This window comes from Amblyraja radiata, chromosome 5 (genome assembly GCF_010909765.2).
Source record: "Amblyraja radiata isolate CabotCenter1 chromosome 5, sAmbRad1.1.pri, whole genome shotgun sequence".
Classification (NCBI taxonomy): Eukaryota; Metazoa; Chordata; class Chondrichthyes; order Rajiformes; family Rajidae; genus Amblyraja; species Amblyraja radiata.
The window spans coordinates 93,812,094-93,831,557 of NC_045960.1; the positions used below are offsets into that span (position 1 = coordinate 93,812,094).

General features: G+C 43.1%; 1 protein-coding gene across 1 annotated transcript in view; it reads left to right on the plus strand.

Moving 5' to 3' along the window:
- Positions 1 to 3: 3 nt before the first annotated feature.
- Positions 4 to 19,464, plus strand: part of heatr5b (HEAT repeat containing 5B) — a 93,104-nt gene continuing 73,643 nt past the window's right edge. Inside the window, exons 1-7 of the mRNA XM_033021795.1 lie at positions 4 to 333; positions 7,257 to 7,465; positions 11,202 to 11,413; positions 13,484 to 13,592; positions 16,083 to 16,232; positions 16,707 to 16,878; positions 19,190 to 19,347. Of these exons, the coding sequence (XP_032877686.1) occupies positions 7,340 to 7,465; positions 11,202 to 11,413; positions 13,484 to 13,592; positions 16,083 to 16,232; positions 16,707 to 16,878; positions 19,190 to 19,347 (927 nt within the window). The 5' untranslated portion in view covers positions 4 to 333; positions 7,257 to 7,339. The remainder of the gene's footprint in view (positions 334 to 7,256; positions 7,466 to 11,201; positions 11,414 to 13,483; positions 13,593 to 16,082; positions 16,233 to 16,706; positions 16,879 to 19,189; positions 19,348 to 19,464) is intronic.

The window sequence follows — 19,464 nt, forward strand, 5'->3', positions numbered from 1 at the left end:
CGGGGGGGTGACGCGGCGCCGTGTGTGCGCGGGCACGATGGTGACGCTGCGCCGTGTGTGCGCGGGCACGATGGTGACGCGTAGGTGTACGTGCGTTCGCGGGCACGATGGTGACGCGTCTGTGTACGTGCGTGCGCGCGCTCCAGTAACTGTCGGGGGCGGGGGCGGGAGCGCGCTGCTGGTGCCGGTGGTGTCCAAAGATACTAGAGGAGCTTCTCTATAATCTTTGGTGGTGTCAGCGGCGGCGGGTGGGCAGAGCCTCTGGTGTCGGCGGTGACCAGCCTCTCCTCCCTCTTGCCTTGGTTTTGGAGGCGGCGCTGTCCCCGCAGAATGGTGAGTAGCCCGGTCGGAGAGGGTGAGGCGGCGGCGGCGAGGCCCTGTCCTGTCCTGCCCGCGATTGTACTACGGTACGTGGCCGGACTCCCGCACCCGGTTCAATCCCAGGCCCGCAGCCCGTCCATGCACTCGCTCTACCCTGCCACACGTCTCCAAACCTGCCCAGACACACCTGCCCGACACGGGTCTCCATCCTGCCCCGACACACTTCCCCCTACCCTGCTCACAGACACTCCTCTACCTTGCTCTGACACTTCCCTATCCTGCTCTGACACATGCCCCCTATCCTGATCCTACACACGTCCCCTACCGTGGCCCGACACACCTCCTCTATCTTGATGTGACACGGGTTCCCACCCTGGCCTGCCAGGGTCCTGCACTGTGCTCTGACACATATCCTGATCTGACACATGGCCTCAACCCTGGCCTGACACCTTCCCTACCTTGATGTGACACGGGTCTTCCTCCCTGATCTGACACATGTCCCCTGCCCTGGCCCAACACTCGTCCTCAGCCTGAGCCAACACCAATATCCACTTTCCCGCGAGTGGACGGGATGTGTCCATTCTTCTGCCAACAACCCCCACCATCACGCCATCCCAACTCCAATGCTCACCCTGGCTATGCCTGTAGCTGCCTCCTTAACTTTATCCCATGGGCACCACTATTGCTCTCCTCCCTATTGAGGTCCACTTCTCATGTGCCAACATCCTCACCCCACTGACATTTTGCATATCACCATCCTTAAACCAATCACTTAGTCACGTTCCTTCTCATTCCCAGTATATTTTCCCCACAACTTCCTTTCCTGTCCCTTTACTCGCCCTTACTCTCATCCATTTACCATCCTTTCAATTATACTCCTTGAGAATCAAACAGGAAGAGTTCTTAAGGTACCAGTTTAAACCGTGGCCTTTAAACAGCCTGGCAGACTTCAGGGATTACGGAGTTTGTTGCCACTTCCGCTGTGTTCTGAGCTATCAAGATGAATGTAATTTATTTGTGAGCTCCTTTGTGTGATGCAAGGCCAACTTGTGATCCATAAGTATAGACACATGCATACTGGGAGCTTCAGTGGCAGTATAGACGTTACACTGAATCCTGATTGATGATGTTTAAAGTTATTAACTGGACCCCAGCAGAGTTATCCAAACTTTCTTCATCAATGCCACACGACTTAATTGCACCACTATTTTTATCAGACCGAACATGGAGTGCTGCCCTTGTTAGAATCATACAACATGGGAACAGATCCTTCAGCCCAACCAGTCCACGCTGCCCAAGATATACTTTTCATTGTCAAAATCCTAAAGAGACACAAAATGCTGGAATAACTAAGCAGGTCAGGCAGCATCATTGGAGAACATGGATAGGTGATGTTTTGGGTTGGGACTCTTTTTCAGACACATTGTACTAGGGAGTCATAGTCACACAGCGAGGAAACAGGTCCTTCGGCCCAACTTGCCCACACCGACCAACATGTCCCATCTACCCAAGTCCCATCTGCCTGCATTTGGCCCATATTCCTCTTAACCTGTCATCCATCTGTGTACCTGTCCAAATGTCTCGTAAACATTGCAATAGTACCTGCCTCAACCACCTCCCCCGGGAGCTTCCATATACCCACCACCCTTTGTGTGAAAATGTTACCTCTCAGATTCCTATTAAATCTTTCCCCCCCTCACCTTACACATTTGTCCTCTGGTTCTTAATACCTACTCTAGGCAAGAGATTCTGTGCTTTACCCTATCTATTCTTCTCATGATTTTGTACATCTCTATAAGATCACCCCCTCATCCTCCTGGCCTCCAGTCTTCCTGCACCTTGCATGTATTTAACAACGACTCATAAATCTCAGCGAGGGCTCCTGCAATTTCCTCTTTAGTTTCCCACGGTGTCCTCGGATATATCTGATCAGGTCCGGGAGATTTGTCTATGTCTATCTACATATGCGTCAGGACCTTTAGCACATCTGGGACCATAATACTGACTGGTCTCAAGACACTTCCAGTGATTACCCCAAGATCCGCTGTCCTGTCTTTCTCCACGGTAAAAACATAGGAGAAATACTCGTTGAGTCCTGAGGGGTCCCACTCTCTCTCCGGTTACCCTTTTTCCCTTAATGTGCTTATACAATCTCTTGGGATTATCCTTAATGCTATCTACCAGAGCTATCTCCTGACCCTATTTTGCCTTTCTGATTTCCTTTTTTAGCTTACTCCTTAGTTCCAGAAACTCCTCCGGGGATACAATTGATCCCAGCTGCCTATACCTGTCCAATGCCTCCTTACTCTTGACCGAAGCTCTTACTCTTGACCAAGACCAGGAGAAGAAAGCTGGAAGAGAGGTGGCACATGGATATCTGTCTGAAGAAGGGCCTCAACCCGAAATGTCACCCATTCCTTCTCTCCAGAGATGCTGCCTGTCCCGCTGAGTTACTCCAGCATTTTGTGTCTGGCACGTGAGAATGCCTGGCAAGATACGTGTTTTTCTTTTGATTGGACAAAGGCTGGAGATGGGGAGTTAATGGAAAACTCCCATTTGCTAACCATTTTAATTCCCCTTTCCATTCTGTTACCTTTCTGTCTTGGCCCTCCTCCATTGCCAGAGTGAGACCACACGCAAACTGGAGGAACAGCATCTCATATTCTGATTAAGTAGCTGTCAACCCCAGGGTACGAACATTAAATTATCCAATTATAGGTAATTAATCTACAAACAAACTCCTTCTTTCCCCATCTGGTCAATCAAATTTGTGAGTCATAAAAAAAATCCCACACACACACATATGCTCCCATCCCTAATCAATGTCTATCTTTTCAAATGCATGCGTATCTTACATGTCTGGAGTCTGATGTCCAGATTCAAGAGCAGTTTCTTCCCAACAGCCATCAGGCTATTGAACACTACGATCTCCAACTAAACTACAAACTGTTAATGGACTTTGGGCTTTTTGCTTTGCACTCTTGGATATTTATTTCTTGAACTATTTTTGTTTGTTTATTGAGTTCTGTGTTTACAAACCTGTTGTGCTGTTGCATTTAAGAATTTCCCATTCCGTTTCGATACATAAACACTCGACTCTGTAATGGCCAGAACAATGAAAGTATCCCAGTCCCATGTACCTATCCATGCTCTGAGTTCATTTGCCTTAACTGTCAGGCCTCTTGCAATGAAAGAAATGTAATTTAATACAACAAACTGTCCTCGCTCATTGCTGTGCTCCTACTTGTCTTCTTATCTTCTAAAATTGTCGTTGTCCCACCACTGTGTATCAACTCCCAGTCTCTAATCTGCTTCACTACTGACTTGGATCCGACCCACCTGCTAACCTAGTTGACATGGTTTACTGGAATCATTTGCAATTTCCAAATTCCAGCAAACATAGTAACCTGTAACACCTCACATTCCAGAAGCAGTAATGTTTGAAATTCTGTCCTGCAGTTGGATATGCATCATTTTTCAAAGGCAGCGCAAACTATTTAGTTTTGATGATGCTCACAGTGAGACAGCATTCTTTTTTGTACGATTTTGAAAAGAACTATGCTTAGGGGAGCATTATTTTTTTCAGCTTTTATCAAATACAGTCGAGAATTGTGAAATTCATTTTGCGTCTATTATTTTTTAGTTTACTGTACATACTCTTGGTATATTTCTGAGTTGTGAAAAGATTATATTCAGTTGGGTTGATTTGTCACCAATGCAATCACGGTATGAATTTCTGATTGAGCTTCTTCACCTCTAGTAAATTCAGATACAGGCGTTATCCACAATAAGGTGCACATTTTGTCCGTGCAACACATTAAACTTCTACATTCAGTTGTGATCGTTGGTCAGAGTCCTACAGTTTGGAAACAGGCCCTTCGGCCCAACTTGCCCACACCGACCAACATGCCCCATCCACACTGCCTGCGTTTGGCCCATATCCCCCTAAACCTATCCTATCCTTGTACCTGTCAAAATGTTTCTTAATAGTCGCGATAATCCCTGCCTTAATTATCTCCTCCGGCAGCTTTTTCAGGTGCACCCACCACACCTTTGTGTAAAAAAAAAATGACCCTTCAGGTTCCTGTTAAATCTTTCCCCCCACCACCCTTATCTTAAACCCATGTCTCTGGTTCTCAATTCCCCTACTCTGGGCAAAAAACTCTGCATTTTTCCCGATCTATTCCTCTCATAATTCTCTGCCTCAGAGGGCGGTGGAGGCAGGTTCTATGGATGCTTTCAAGAGAGAGCTAGATAGGGCTCTTAAAAATAGCAGAGTCAGGGGATATGGGAAGGCAAGAACGGGGTACTGATTGGGGATGATCAGCCATGATCACATTGAATGGCGGTGCTGGCTCGAAGGGCCGAATGGCCTACTCCTGCACATATTGTCTATTGTCTATTGATTTTGTACACATTTATAAGATTGCCCCTCATCCTTCTACGCTCCAAGGAATAAAGTCCTAAACTGTTCAACCTCTCCCTATAGCTCAAGCCCTTGAGTCCTGGCAACATCCTTGTAAACCTTCTCTGTGCCCTTTCCAGCTTGACAACATCTTTCCGATAACATCTTGCTCAAAACTTTACATTTGACTTTTCTGTACAGTTTTGTTTTCTAAACACTAGCAATGCACAAATTATTGAACACTGTTACTAAAAAAAAGTCAAAAATGTTTTATTGTTTGCATTGATCTTTGCCAGATGCAGTGCTGAATTTACACTATTACAATTTTACCCCATGGAATTTAAACAGGAATGTATTTACGCAGAATGTTTACCTTTGTAAACTTGAGTATTACAGTGTTCCAGTTGTCTTTTGATAACCCTGTGTTTAAAATGGACCCTACCAAATACTGCCTCATGGGTATATAATGCGTTAAATATCGAATGCTTTGGTTGGTGCTTGTCTCAAAATGCATCAAGTGATGCTAATAAAGTGAAGAAAGCATGGAGAGTAAGGTGTAGGGGAAGATGTTGAGCATGACAATTTGTGATTAATCAATGCTTGTATGTGTTCTCCCCCTCTGAGCTACCCACTCGCATCCACTCCCTTCTGTGATTTATTTCCTTGAGCTCGGCATATATTTCTGACATGCAGGCTTCATGTAGAGGCCTCTGCCATCTTTGATACTCATTAATATGACTCCTGCACTATGCACCCGTGCCGATTGCCTGGGTTCAATCATGTCTTCACTCAATATCTCCCATGTCACATTACTGAAAGTAGAATGTCAGATCTCCATCAAATATTAAGCAAATTTACAATCATATACCCACTTTGATGACTTTTGACACAATCACTGTAGTGACTTATTTGAAGTATTGTTAATGCATGAAGCACAACTGCCAATTTGCAGAGCAAGTTCCTCTACAAGGCAAGGTGACTATACGTTATTCTGTATATTAGATGCTAGTTGATGATAAATATTGGCCAAGAAACTAGCCAATATTTCTCTTCAAAGTAATGGCTCTTCAAAATAATGGCGCAGAATCGTTTTCATGCACGTGAGAGGGCAGATGGATATTATTTTTTATCAGAAACAGACCCCTCCAGAAACATAGCACTATTGCAGTGTGACACTGGAGTAATGGCTGTCCTGATTTTCTCTTCAGGTCTTTGTAGTGGGATTTAACCCTATTCTTTGTAATACCCAACAGCTTGTACCTTATTTTGATAGACAAAAACTTGGTATTGTTGTTCTTTCTCATGCCAGTTTTTTTCTTTCACATGTCAGAACAATTTACAATTTACCTAAGTTCATAGCCCATTATATTCCTCCTGTTTACATGGATGGAAGTGCACGTATGCCAGCTATTATGTGCTTTAAAAAAAAAATCTGATCCAAGTCTATTTTTGAAGCAATTTACAAAAGCTGTTAATACTGGATATCTGAAATAGACAAGTATCTGCTTGTCTTTAGAAGTATTCAACAGCAATTGTAGGGAGAGATATAGTTAACATTTCTATATTTGACTGGATTTCACTTGCGGCAGATAGCAAGCAGATGCTCGGTTTATTTGTGATTCATTTTAATCTCCTAGTGGCAAGTTATATAAGTTTTCCATGGTGTTTATACCTTGGTAGGTCACACCATTGCTCGGGAAGCTGGTGGTGAAAGGTCATCAATATAACGTTATTATTGAAGAATAAAGCGAGGGTTTAGATTACATTTCATTACACAGGCATTTCAATCTTGTTTGCATCTTGTAGAAGTCGGTAACTGTTGTAAAAGCAGGAATCCTCAAAGGCAGGATTTACTTTGCTAACCCAGAGTGCCAGGTCATCATTCATGAGTGATGCAGCATTGTGAAGAAATTATTAAATTGTAGAAGACCGCGTTTCCAGCTACAGGAGCACAGGGACAGAAGGAAGGCAATCAATCCTTGTTCCACTCCTCAGTGTGATCACGCCCTATCAATCTTCCTGTCTAATTCCACACCTCTAATACTTGTGCTAAATAAAATAAATCGATTCTAGTTTTGAAATATTGATTTCACCCTAAACAGTCTCAACAGCTTTGGTGGGGTGGGGGGAGGGTGGGATGGGATGGGGAGAATGCCAAAAATGCACTACTCTTCTTGTGAAGAGAATACCAAAAGGTCTTGTGAATATATTTTGTATCTTCTCTGTTGCATTGATATCCTTCTATGATTTATATACAGAACAGTGCAGCTTGAATGTAACCAGGGTGCTGTATGTTCAGCATAACTTTAATGTTTTTCCCGCTCGAGAAACAAACTTGTGGTTTTAGGCATGTAACGTAAACAATATTGACATCACTTTTGGTTTTACTAATCTGAAACCACAGCCGGATAAGTAAAGCTCAACTGAAAGCTTAATATTCAGCTTGTTTTTTCCTCTCTATGCATGCCATGTATAATGTATAATACATTATCTATATAATGATAATCAAAATTGTATTCTTTTAAAACAGGACTGAATTGTTATCCTGGACACTGAACACTCAATCAGACTGTTTCTGGATATTGTAAGCTTCTGGTGAAATTATTTAGTGTGATGGAGTTGGCCCACAGCTTATTGTTAAATGAGGAAACCCTAGCACAGATAACTGAGGCAAAGAGGCCTGTGTTCATCTTCGAATGGCTACGTTTCTTGAACAAAGTACTTGTGGCTGCGAATAAGGTATGTGAATACTGGGATCATTTCGGATTTGCAAAATTAGTTTCAGAAATAATGAGCAAAAGAACATATGAAGTTGTTGAGAAAACATATCAGTGTGTGTAAATGTTCAACACTTCTAACATTCATCTTTCAGCAGGTTGTTCTTCAGTTCAACAATGGATTGCATTTATTAATGCATTCATATTTCCTTACAACATAGAAGGTGGCCATTCTGTCCACCTAGTCTATGCCAGTTCTCGGGTAATTGGATCAATTCATTCTCTCTCATGTACACCCCCGCCATTCTCTCTCATATATCACCCTCTCCCCCTCCCCCCCTCCCCCCCCCCCCCCCCCAAACACACACACACACACACACACACACACTGGTTACTTTATAGTAACCAATTAACCTACCAACCATCACATCATTGGAGAAAACCAGAGAAGCCGGAGAGAGCTCGAAGAGTTGTGGGAAAACTCTATACAGATAGTGCCAGAGATCCCAGTTCTTCTTATTGTAGAGAAATACAGCAAGGAAACTGACTCTTTGGCCCAATATGTCCACATTGACTATCAGGCATCCATTTTTACTTTTGACCTACTCCAACCCATTTAATATTTCTCATGTTCATATCAACTTCCACCTTCCAAGATTCTATCAATCACCTACACACGATGTGCAGTTTGCAATGGTAAATTCACCCACAAACCCATGCTTTTGGGATGTAGGTTGATCGGAGGGAGAACATGCAAGCTCCACATAGAGGTTTCATTCATTCATTTTTAAATATACTATTTTACTATTCTGTAACTTAAAAGGAACTAGAGTTGGAAATTTATGAGATGTATAATGTTGGGAAAATTGAGTGTTTGTAATATTCCTATTGGAGCAATTTTGCCCTCTAATTGTTTTACAGTAACTTCCAATCAGCTTTATAGAATGGTGGTTTTACTCGCCTTAATTTGTAACAAAAATCGATCCATAAAATGTTTTGACATTAGTTCTACATTTTAAGTCGGCTTGTTCTGCACGACAGTTAGTTGTTCATTAATAAGAGAGTCACGAGTCAAGAGTGCTTTCCACATACATACTCAAATAACAAACAAAACAGTTCAACAATAATAATAATAATAATAATAGTCTATTGTAGTTCAGAGCATATATGAGGTTGTAGTGTTTAATAGATTGATGGCTGTAGGGAAGAGCTGTTCCTGAACCTGGATGTTACAGTTCTCAGGCTCCTGTACCTTTTTCCCGATGGCACTGGTGAAATGAGCGAGTGGCCAGGATGGTGTGGTTCTCTGATGATGTTGGCTGCCTTTTTGAGGCAGTGACTCCAATAAATCCCTTCGATGATGTGGAGGTCAGAACCGATGATGGACTGGGCAGTGTTCACAACTTTTTGCAGACTTTTCTGCTCCCGGACGTTCAAGTTGCCGAACCAGGCCACGATGCAACCAGTCAATACGCTCTCTACTGTGCACCTGTAGAAGTTCAAGAGAATCCTCTTTGACATACTGAATCTCCGTAATCTTCTGAGGAAGTAGAGGCGTTGATGTGCTTTCCTTATAATTGCATCAGTGTGCTGGGTCCAGGAAAGATCTTCGGAAATATGCACGCCCAGGAATTTGAAGTTTTTGACTCTCTCTACCATCGTCCCATTGATATAAACAGGATTGTGGATCCTCATCCTTTCTCTTCCAAAGTCCACAATCGGTTCTTTGGTTTTACTGATATTGAGAGCCAGGTTGTTGTGCTGGTACCATTTGGTCGATCTCACTTCTATACTCTGACTCATCGCCATCTGTAATTCCTCCCACAAGGTGGTGTAGTCGGCGAACTTGACGATGGAGTTTACACTATGTCTGGCTACACAGTCATGAGTATAGAGTGAGTAGAGCTCTGTGGATAAGGAAGTCGAGGATCCAATTGCAGGGGAATGCGCAGAGACCCAATTCCGTGATAAAATTGTAGGATGTGCACCTTGTGAATGACCCATTTCAGTCTTCAGAAATTAAATATAGGGTTTCTCTTTTTCTTCATACAGAGTTCTGTTCCTATGTCAATATTGCATTGTGGTGATGCTTTTGTTTTGAGTGAACGAGTACTGTATGCAAAAATAAAATACCAAAGATACTAGCAATCAAAAATATATCATGAAATGCTGAAACTGCTCAACAGCCCAGAGAGATAAACAGAGAGATAAACAGTCGGTGTATCAGATCAATAAGCTTTCATCAGAATTTTGCTGAAAGATCATCAGCCTGAAATGATGACTCCTTCTTTCTACATAGCTGCTTCGTGACCTGATGAATATTTCCAGTAATTCCTGTTTTTATTTCAAGTAAGCAAGCATAGTCTTGTAGCGTATTGACTTTTGAAGAATGATGATGGTGAAATCTTAGCCTATGGTTCAAACTACATTTTACGTTCGATCTTGGAAGGAAGCAGAGGGTGGTGGTGGAAGATTGTTTCTCTGTGGCCTGTGTCTAGTGGTGCGCCTCGGAGTTCTGTGCTGGGCCCATTGCTGTTTGTGGTTTGTCCACAATTTGGATGAGTATGTTCAAGGTATGATTAGCAAGTTTGGAGATGGCAGTAAACTGGATGGTATTGTAGATAGCGAAGATAGGTATCACAAATTACAGCAGGATCTTGATCAGCTGAGAAATAGGCTGAGGAATGGCTAATGGAGTTTAATGTAGATAAGTGCGAGGTGTCAATTTTGGGAAGTCAAACCATGGCCGGATCTTCTGAGTGAAGTTTCCAGTAGAAATAAAGGACCACAGATGTGCTTTTTCCAAAAGATGCACAAGGTACTGGAGGAACTCAGCGAGTCAGGCAGCATCCCTGTGGAATATGGATAGGTGACGTTTTGGGTCGGGACCCATCTTCAGGCTGAATTATCCAGGTCTAGAAGTGGCCCAGCTGGTGATTATGGTTTGAACCACAGAAGGACTGGGAATGGGATAGGAATGGAATTGGATAATGTTGCCCAGATGGAAATAAGCAGTCATCATACATGGATGAGATGGAGGGTTTGAACCTCATCATGGAGATACTGCCACTGTCTTCAGACATTGGATAAATGTAATGACATTTTCATGAGCAAGGATGACACATCTGCTTACCAACAAAGATTAGGTTCTGGAAGTACTCGAGATTGTGCTTTTGTAGCTTGCTTAGTTATAAATTATTCATGTCAAAAAAGGCTTCCCTGGTTTTGCACAATGATCATCATCTGGGTAGAGCAGGGTATTACAGGAAGGGTACTAAATAAGTAAAAGTTATAATAATAATCATACTTTATTAGCCAAGTATGTTTTACATATGGGCAACTTATCTCCAGACGATAGAGTACTACAGCATAACCCTCTTGTTCATGGAGTCCATGCTGACTATCAACCACCTATTTACACATCCCATTTTATTCTCTCCCAATTCTAACACTCACCTACACATTAGTTACAGAGGCAAATTAATCGACCAACCTGGGAGCCGGATGGCATTTGTATTTTGCTGGTTCTCATGCACTGTGGCAGTGCAGAAATGTGGGGAGGAAGAGTTGGGTGTGGACGTACATTGGTCAAGTGAAGGCTGCTGACCTGGTCATGATCTTGCAAGGAGAAGTGTCAAGAATTGTGAAATGAGGCAGTATTACTGCATGCGTTAGAATTATGACGAAACTTCGGTTAAGGAGTGTGATTTGACGATTATTGTTCTTTTTTTTAAAACATTATTATGTGGGAACTTAAGGTGGACGTGAAAGAAAAGCAGAAGAAGTTGGTAGACCAGCTGACAGATCTGATAAGCAGTTCACCAGGTCCTCCGACACGCAAGCTCCTGGCTAAGAATCTTGCTACTCTCTACAGCATTGGCGATACCTTCACTGTCTTCCAGACATTGGATAAATGTAATGAAATTGTCAAGAGCAAAGATGACACGCCGGCCTACCTGCCTACCAAACTGTAAGTATAAAAAGCGCAGCTGGTGCTGGTTGCATGAATTGGGAATTTTTATTGCCATGCACATAACTCTATGAAAGCACTATCCATTTGGTTGCAATCCCATGCTCTTTCTCGGCAGTCTTGCATTCAAGTATATTATCATTATCATTTCCTGCTTCAAACTAAGCCCCACATTTTGAGATTGAATAAGAGAAAGGACATGGCCATTGGTGTCATATAGTTAACTATCAGTAGTTGTGCAAGTTGGGAGATTCTTTGTAAGGAAAATTCATATTTATTCATTTTTGTAATATAACAAATTACTTGATCACAAGGAACTTCTGCAAACTTTAAACTTGTGCCCTTCACACTCACATTCCATCCCTAATGTGCACCCAGGGAACAAATCAGTATGTTTTTCCCATGCAACTGCTCACTACACCTTGCTACTTTCTGTCCCACGTCTAATCTTGTAATCAAAGATAGACACAAACTGCTGGAGTAACTCAGTGGGTACAGGCAGCATCTTTGGAGAGAAGGAATGGGTGACATTTTGTGTCGAGACCCTTCTCCTTTTAATCAAATGGGCTTCAATTAGGAGACTTTGGTACCTCCATGGAGAAGATTGGGGAAATTTATTTCGCAACTCTCTTTATTGTTATTACATAATTTATTTTTGCAGTGACTAATTGTTACTAAAGAAGAAGTTGCTTGCGGGGGCAAGCAAGAAGGGTAGAATTTGAGCATCTACCGGAGGAACCACTAGTGTATTGAATAGTTGGCTCCTTGAGATGAATGTTTTTCAGTGGGTGCCACTGGCTGTGATCCTTGTGTATTTGTCAGGACTAACATTAGCTTTATCTATTCTTCATATTCCCAAGTGACCTCTGGCTTTTCAGGATTCACCCAGTGCCGCTCCCAGTCTACACTGCAACATTGTGTTGCTCTTGGTTCTCTCTGTCCTCTGTGCTTTCAGCAATTTACCTCCTGCAGACAACCAGCATGAATGCTCCTTTCTTCTTCATGCAACATTTTGCAATTTTTTAATCCACATTTTCTTTTTCATCTTAATTAATCTGTTTTGTGTATCTCCTGCATTTAGCTCTTCTTAAATACTGTTTTTATTTGTGCCACCGTACTTCACTAGGATCCAGCATGTAACATTCTCGCTCTTGATTCACTTTTCAGCCACCTCTTAAATTTATCTTTCACTAGATGGAGTCTTTTACCGAGTGTAAGAACATATTTTTTCATTGCATTCATCATGTTAGAGGTAAATTATGAAGACAGCTAGTGGTCAATTGCAAGTTGCAAATGACATAGAAACATAGAAAATAGGTGCAGGAGTAGGCCATTCGGCCCTTCGAGCCTGCACCGCCATTCAATATGATCATGGCTGATCATCCAACAGTATCCCATCCCTGCCTTCTCTCCATACCCCCTGATCCCTTTAGCCACAAGGGCCACATCTAACTCCCTCTTAAATATAGCCAATGAACTGGCCTCAACTACCTTCTGTGGCAGAGAATTCCACAGATTCACCACTCTCTGTGTAAAAAATGATTTTCTCATCTCGGTCCTAAAATACTTCCCTCTTATCCTTAAACTGTGACCCCTAGTTCTGGACTTCCCCAACATCGGGAACAATCTTCCTGCATCTAGCCTGTCCAACCCCTTAAGAATTTTGTAAGTTTCTATAAGATCCCCCCTCAATCTTCTAAATTCTAGCGTGTACAAGCCGAGTCTATCCAGTCTTTCTTCATATGAAAGTCCTGACATCCCAGGAATCAGTCTGGTGAACCTTCTCTGTACTCCCTCTATGGCAAGAATGTCTTTCCTCAGATTACGATTTATTGGATAAGGGAATGGAGGTTCAAGAGTAAAGATTGTTTATTTGCACCGGATTTGAACCGGAAACAATGACATTCGTACTTGCTGCAGCTTTACAGGAAATATAGATGTGTAAATGGAGTTCAAATACAGAGTAACTGAATAGTGGGGCATGCTGAATGGTTGGTTCTTGTTCATTTGTGTTTCGCACCTGTATTAGAAGAGAATGTAACTTCCAGTGGATGACTTTGTCATTGACAGGGCAGCCGTGGCTTGCATCGGAGCCTTCTATGAGAAGATGGGCAGAATGTTGGGCAGCTCCTTTCCCGAAACTGTCAGCAATCTTTTAAAAGCCCTGAAAAGTGCGGAGGTAAGTAGTTTGTTTAAAAGTATTTACAGATTGAAGCTGTGCTCATTTTAATAATCATTGAAAATTGCCTCAGTTGCACAGAGCTTCCGCGCTGAAGCAAAATCTGTCTATCTGCGCTGGCATGAATGGTACAAAATAGTTATAGAAAATGGAAATGCTGATGATTCACCTGGTTATAGGAAATTATTACAAGATATTCTGACATTAGACACGTGTATGGGCTTTTGGTGATCTTATAGTTGGGTAACGTCACTGAAGGTCAGACTGTCATCTGGATCAGGATACAAATGCTAGAGTAACTCGGCGAGACAGGGAGCAACCCTGGAGAGAAGGAATGGGTGACGTTTCAGGTCGAGACCTTTCTTCAGACTTCTTCTTGCGTATGGCGTGCACAGCCTAAAGTTGTAGATCAAGGGTAGACATCCAGGCCAGGACAGCATCAGTTACTGGGTGGATGTCTTTGTTGCCACCGGGGAAAAGCCTCAGTGAACAGTCATTCACGATGTGTTGGATGGTCTGGTCTGCAGAGTTAAGGACAGTGTCAACTCGTTTGGTATGGCAGCTATAAGCCCAAGCTGTTGAGCAAAACTCGGCTGTTGACTAGGGCTACGAAGGGTGTGTGCATTGGATCCCCAGCTGTTGCCTGCAAGTTTCCTGATGATGTTGACCCTTGCTTTCAGTTTATCAGCCACCCTCTTCCGGTGTTCACGATAGGTGAGGGTGCTATCCAGGGTGACTCCGCGGTACTTGGGGAATTCTTCATTCTTCACCGGCTTACTGTAAAGGGACACTCGGAGCTTTGCATTTGCGAGTAGATTGCTGAGATGAAAGGCAGTGACAGTTGTCTTAGACGGGTTAGGGCGAAGTTGCCAGAAGGTGAAGTACTCCTCCATCCACTTCAAGTCTTGGGTTAGCACTCTGCTGATATCCTCAAGGGCAGCTCCCTGGTTGGCAAGGGCAAAATCATCTGCATATGCAATCTTCCTGGACAAGGTAGTTGGCATGTCACTCACATCAATGTTGAAGAGTAGGGGAGCTGGGACAGAGCCCTGGGGGAGACCATCATTCAGGGTCCTGACAGAGCTGGTCTGGTTCTTCAGACTGATGTCAGGGGAGAGGGAGATACATAGATAAGGAAGTGTAAGGTGTGAAAATAGGCCAAAGGGAATGCAGATCAAGGAAAATTTAGGAGACAGTAAGTCTGGTCAGAGAACAGGAAGGAGACAGTAAGTCTGACACAAGGAGACAGTAAGTCAGACACAAGGAGATAGTAAGTCTGGTCAGAGAACTGGAAGGGGGGAGGGTTGGAGAGAGAGGGAAAGCAAGGGTTACTTGAAGTTAGAGAAGTCAATGTTCATACCGCTGGGGTATAAGCTGCCTAAGTGAAAAATAAGGTCCTGTTCCTCCAATTTGGGCTGGGTCTCACCCTGACAATGGAGGAGGCCCAGGACAGAAAGGTCAGTGTGGGAATGGAAGGGGGTGTTAAAGTGTTAAGCAACCGGGAGATTCCAGGACAGCTACAGACTTGCTCTTGTTTGCTTGATCAGTAATCTACAGAGAACCTATGTGACGTGGTGTGCTTTTCCCTGCACCTGTCCAAACAAGACTGCAAGTTTGTCCTGTGCGTTTGTAGATCTGAGCTTTCTCTGCCAACTACTCCCCTTTCTTCCTTCCTACCGCTGCCTGCAATTTGCTCTTGGACAGCTAGGGAACTGAATCCCTGCCTATCTTTAACAGAAGGTCTTCAGTCTCATTATCATTGGTAAAACGGCAAATCATGGAGGTACTTGGAAGGTCAGATAACAAAAAGGGGCTAATCGCTAGGTCCAAAAGTGGCTTTCATACAGCTATGAAATGTAAAATGTAAAATATTGTTTTATTTAACCTCTCCAACAATGCGACACTTCCTCAGCACTGCACTGGTGGAGCTGCTGCCCCAATACAGGCCGGGTTCTCTCCTGACCTTGGATAGTGTCTGCGTGGACTTTGCACGTTCTCCCTGTGACTGCGCCGGTTTCATCTTGGTCTCTCAGTTTTCTCCCACATTTCAAACGCGTGTGGATTGGTGGTTAATCGCTGTACATTGGTCGTAATATTTAGATTTGTGGCCGAATGAGAGTAGAATAAAATGGGATTAGTGTAAATGTGTGCTGGATGCATGGTTCAGACTCAGTGGGCCAAAGGGCCTGACTCCATGCTGTGTAACTATGACTCCAATAGACATGACTCCTGGTGAAATTTTAAGCTATAGTCATGGCTTGTATTTTGGTTTTTAACATAGTAAATTTCCAATGAAAGTCTCCATTGTAAATGAAGGCATGAGGATTTAAAATGCCACACATCTATTCGGATGGAATCCGTCACTTTAAATTGAAGGTTGAATGTTGTCCTAGTCCAGCCTACTTTGCTGAAGGATGCACATGGTGCTACTCGCAGGGGTCAACACAATAAGGGGTCTGCTGCTTTCTGAAGTCTCTGTGTTTTGACCAGTCTCAGGGCCGCAGTGAAGTTCTGCTGAGTCTACAGAAGGTGTTAAATGGTTTGGGAGGTGCAGCTGCTTCCTGCCATCGAGACATCTACAAAAATGCACGTTCTGGCCTGACTGACCGATCCATGGCTGTACGGTGTGCGGTAGCCAAGGTAAGGAGTGAATTTCTTTCTCAATTTCACTACAACTCAAGATTCTGCTCATTGAATGTTCTTGGCATAAAGAATTATGTCAGCGAGCTTAAGCACGGGATGGTCTTAAAAGCTAAGACAACTGATCAATTAGTTGAGAGGAATATTGACCAGGTCATTCGAAGAACTCCCTGAATCTTTTTGAATAGATTTGTTGGAAGTCTTGTCAGTCATAGATGCCTTTCTGGTCCAAAGTTGTGAAAACATCAATGAGGAAGGGTATGGCGGAAGTGTTTGCTTGGATTGTGAGCTCAAGTCTCTGGAGTTGGACTTTAAGCTGTAACCCACTAACTCAGGCAAAACTGTTCACTGAGCTGGAGCTGATTGTGTCCACTTTGTTGGACAGGTTCCATTGTAGAAATGTGGCTATTGGATTTTTGCTGTGTAACCCTAATAACATTGCCCATTCATGAAGCGCATCTGTTTGTACCCTAGTGTCTCCTGGAATTGCAAAAGGAGTCCGTCTTCATGTGGACCACGGAATTGGAAAACCTGGCTACTCTCTGCTTCAAGGGCCTGGAGGGATCCAATTATGCAGTCCGTGTGGCGGTATCCAAGTTACTTGGGACTGTCATGGCAACAGCGTTGACACCTAAACACGCAGCAGGTGCGAGTCACAGAAAATGTTGTGCCGTCGCATGCCCAAATGAAAATGATTTCAAAGATTTGCAAAATTATGCAGCATCGCAACGGGCGGAGGAAGCAGATTGAGAAGTAACGGAGGCGGGAAAATATTGGAAAGGAAAAATGTGCAGCGCTGCGGGGAAAGAACGGAGGTTGGAGGGATTAATTGGATAATTCTATGACAGCTAGCATTAGCACAGCTTTTTCCTATTTAGCATGATTCTGGAGGCGGAGAGGAATATTATATGGAATATGAAATAGAAGCTGAACTCTAAGCTCATGGGTGTTTTGGGCAGCATTCTGAACACTGATTTATAAGCATCTTTGAATACATTCAATAATCTTGGTGCGATGTATTGTCCAAAAATTCTGGAAATAGTGATCTTTCTCCAAAGAAAAATTCTGCTTATGCTACTTCATATTTTGTGATCTGGGTATTGCAGTCTAAAAAAAATAAAGGAATGCAGGCAAAAAGATTAAAAAAATATATTGTATTCACTAGGGCCAGCATTTCTTGCCCATCATTAATTGCCTTTGGCAAGATACAATACAATACAATTTATTGTCATTTGGACCCCTTGAGGTCCAAACGAAATGTCGTTTGGACCTCAAGATGATACTAAGCTTCCATTTTGAACCACTGCAATTCTTCTGATGAGGGTACTCTCTCAGTGTTGCTGTGGAGGGAGGTCCAGGGTTTAGATTCCACAGCAATGGAGGAACAGTGATGCATTTCCAAGCAATATGTTGTGTGACCTGTAGGAATCTGCACGTAATGGTGAAGACTATTGAATTAACCTGTGGGGTAACTGGTGCATTTTATAGATGGTGCAATATTGTGCGGTTGGAGGGAATGAATATTCAGGTTAGGGAATGTAATGTTGATCACACGTTTCTTTGTCCTGGATGGAGTGGAGCTTTTCGAGTCTTGTTGGAGCTGCATCTATCCATACATGTGGAGAGTATTCTATTGCACCACTATTGCCTGTTTGATGGTGGAAAGGCTTTAGAATATGAGAAGATGAGCCATTTGCTATAGGACATCTACCTTATACATTATCAGTTAATGTTTCAGTCTGCATTTTCCTTACTATTTCTCTCCCAACACCTTCCCTTTCCAGTAGTTTGTGTGTCAGGCTTCCTTGGATACGATTTATTTGTTCCCTTTCATGCCCGACTGGTGATTGGAGTTAAGCCATACAGCTGATGAAATGTTGGAATATATATGGGGTACTGATGGCAAAACGCAAAGTATTGGAAGAAGTCATGCAGGCAGCATCTGTGGAGGGAAATAGGGAGGTGACATGTTGGGTTGGGACCCTTCTTCAGAATCAGTCTTTTACTAAAGCTTCCAGCATCTGCAGTTCCGTGTGTCTCCTTGGGTACTTTTGAAGTGTGTTCTGAACTTTTTAGTGAATGCCAGCTTGAACATTTCTGAGCAACTTGGCGTCTTAGAAGTCTATATTTCCCTTGGCACAGCAGTTTTTGTACAAATCACCTTATTGAGGTTAGAATATCATCTTGTCTCAGAAAACCATGGTGGTTTCATGCTTGTTGCTATGACCTCTATTGCAATGAAACATTGTAACATCAGATTACAGTTTTCTATGCCAGTGTAATTTGTCATCTATGATTTTTGGATGACAATGTACAAGCACAGTTAATATCTTTGCAGATGACAATAAAATAGGCGGTGTCGTTAATGGTGAAGAATGTTAGTAAGAATTATAGCGGAATATTGATCAGCTGGGTAAGTGGGCTGAGGAATAGCAAATAGGTCTAAATTGAAGAGGTGCGAGGTGTTCCATTTTGGCAAGCCATACCAGGGTAGGACTTTCACAAGTGAGTGATTGGGCCCTTGGGGAGTATTGTAGAACAGGTGGACCTAGGAGTACAAGTATATAGTTCTCTGAAAGTAGCATCATTGGTAGATGGGAAGGTGAAAAAGGCTTTTGGCTTCTATCAGTCATAGTCATAGATCACAGAAACATGCTCTTCGGCCCATGCTGACCAAGATGCCCCCTCCAAACTAGTCCCATTTATTCACATGGTTCACCTCAATCATTCCATGTGGAGGTAAATTCCATATCCCATCACTCTGAATAAAGTAATTTCCTGAATTTCCTGTTGGATAAATGTGATCATCTTATTTACAAACTTTTGTTTTGATGCTCCTGCATAGAAAAACATCTTCTCGATATCTATCCTATCAAATCCTTTCACATGTTTGCACACTTCTATCGGATCACTCGTCAATTTTCCTGATCGCTTGTGTTTATTTGAACTTGATTCAGTGATGCGGCAGAACGTGAAGCGTGCCACCTTGGACGAGGTGTTGGAGCTAATGGCGACTGGATTTCTGCGTGGGGGCTCTGGATTCTTGCGGAGTGGCGGAGAGATGCTGAAAGGTGGGGGGTCTGTCAACCGAGAAGTCCGAGTTGGTGTCACACAGGTAAGTACCTGGAGTAGTGGGCGCAGTGTAGCATTTACACCTTGGTATCAAGGAAAGTTGAGCGTAAATGGAAGAGCATCTTAGACCAGTCTGGAACTCAATCCTTTGACTCAGCAC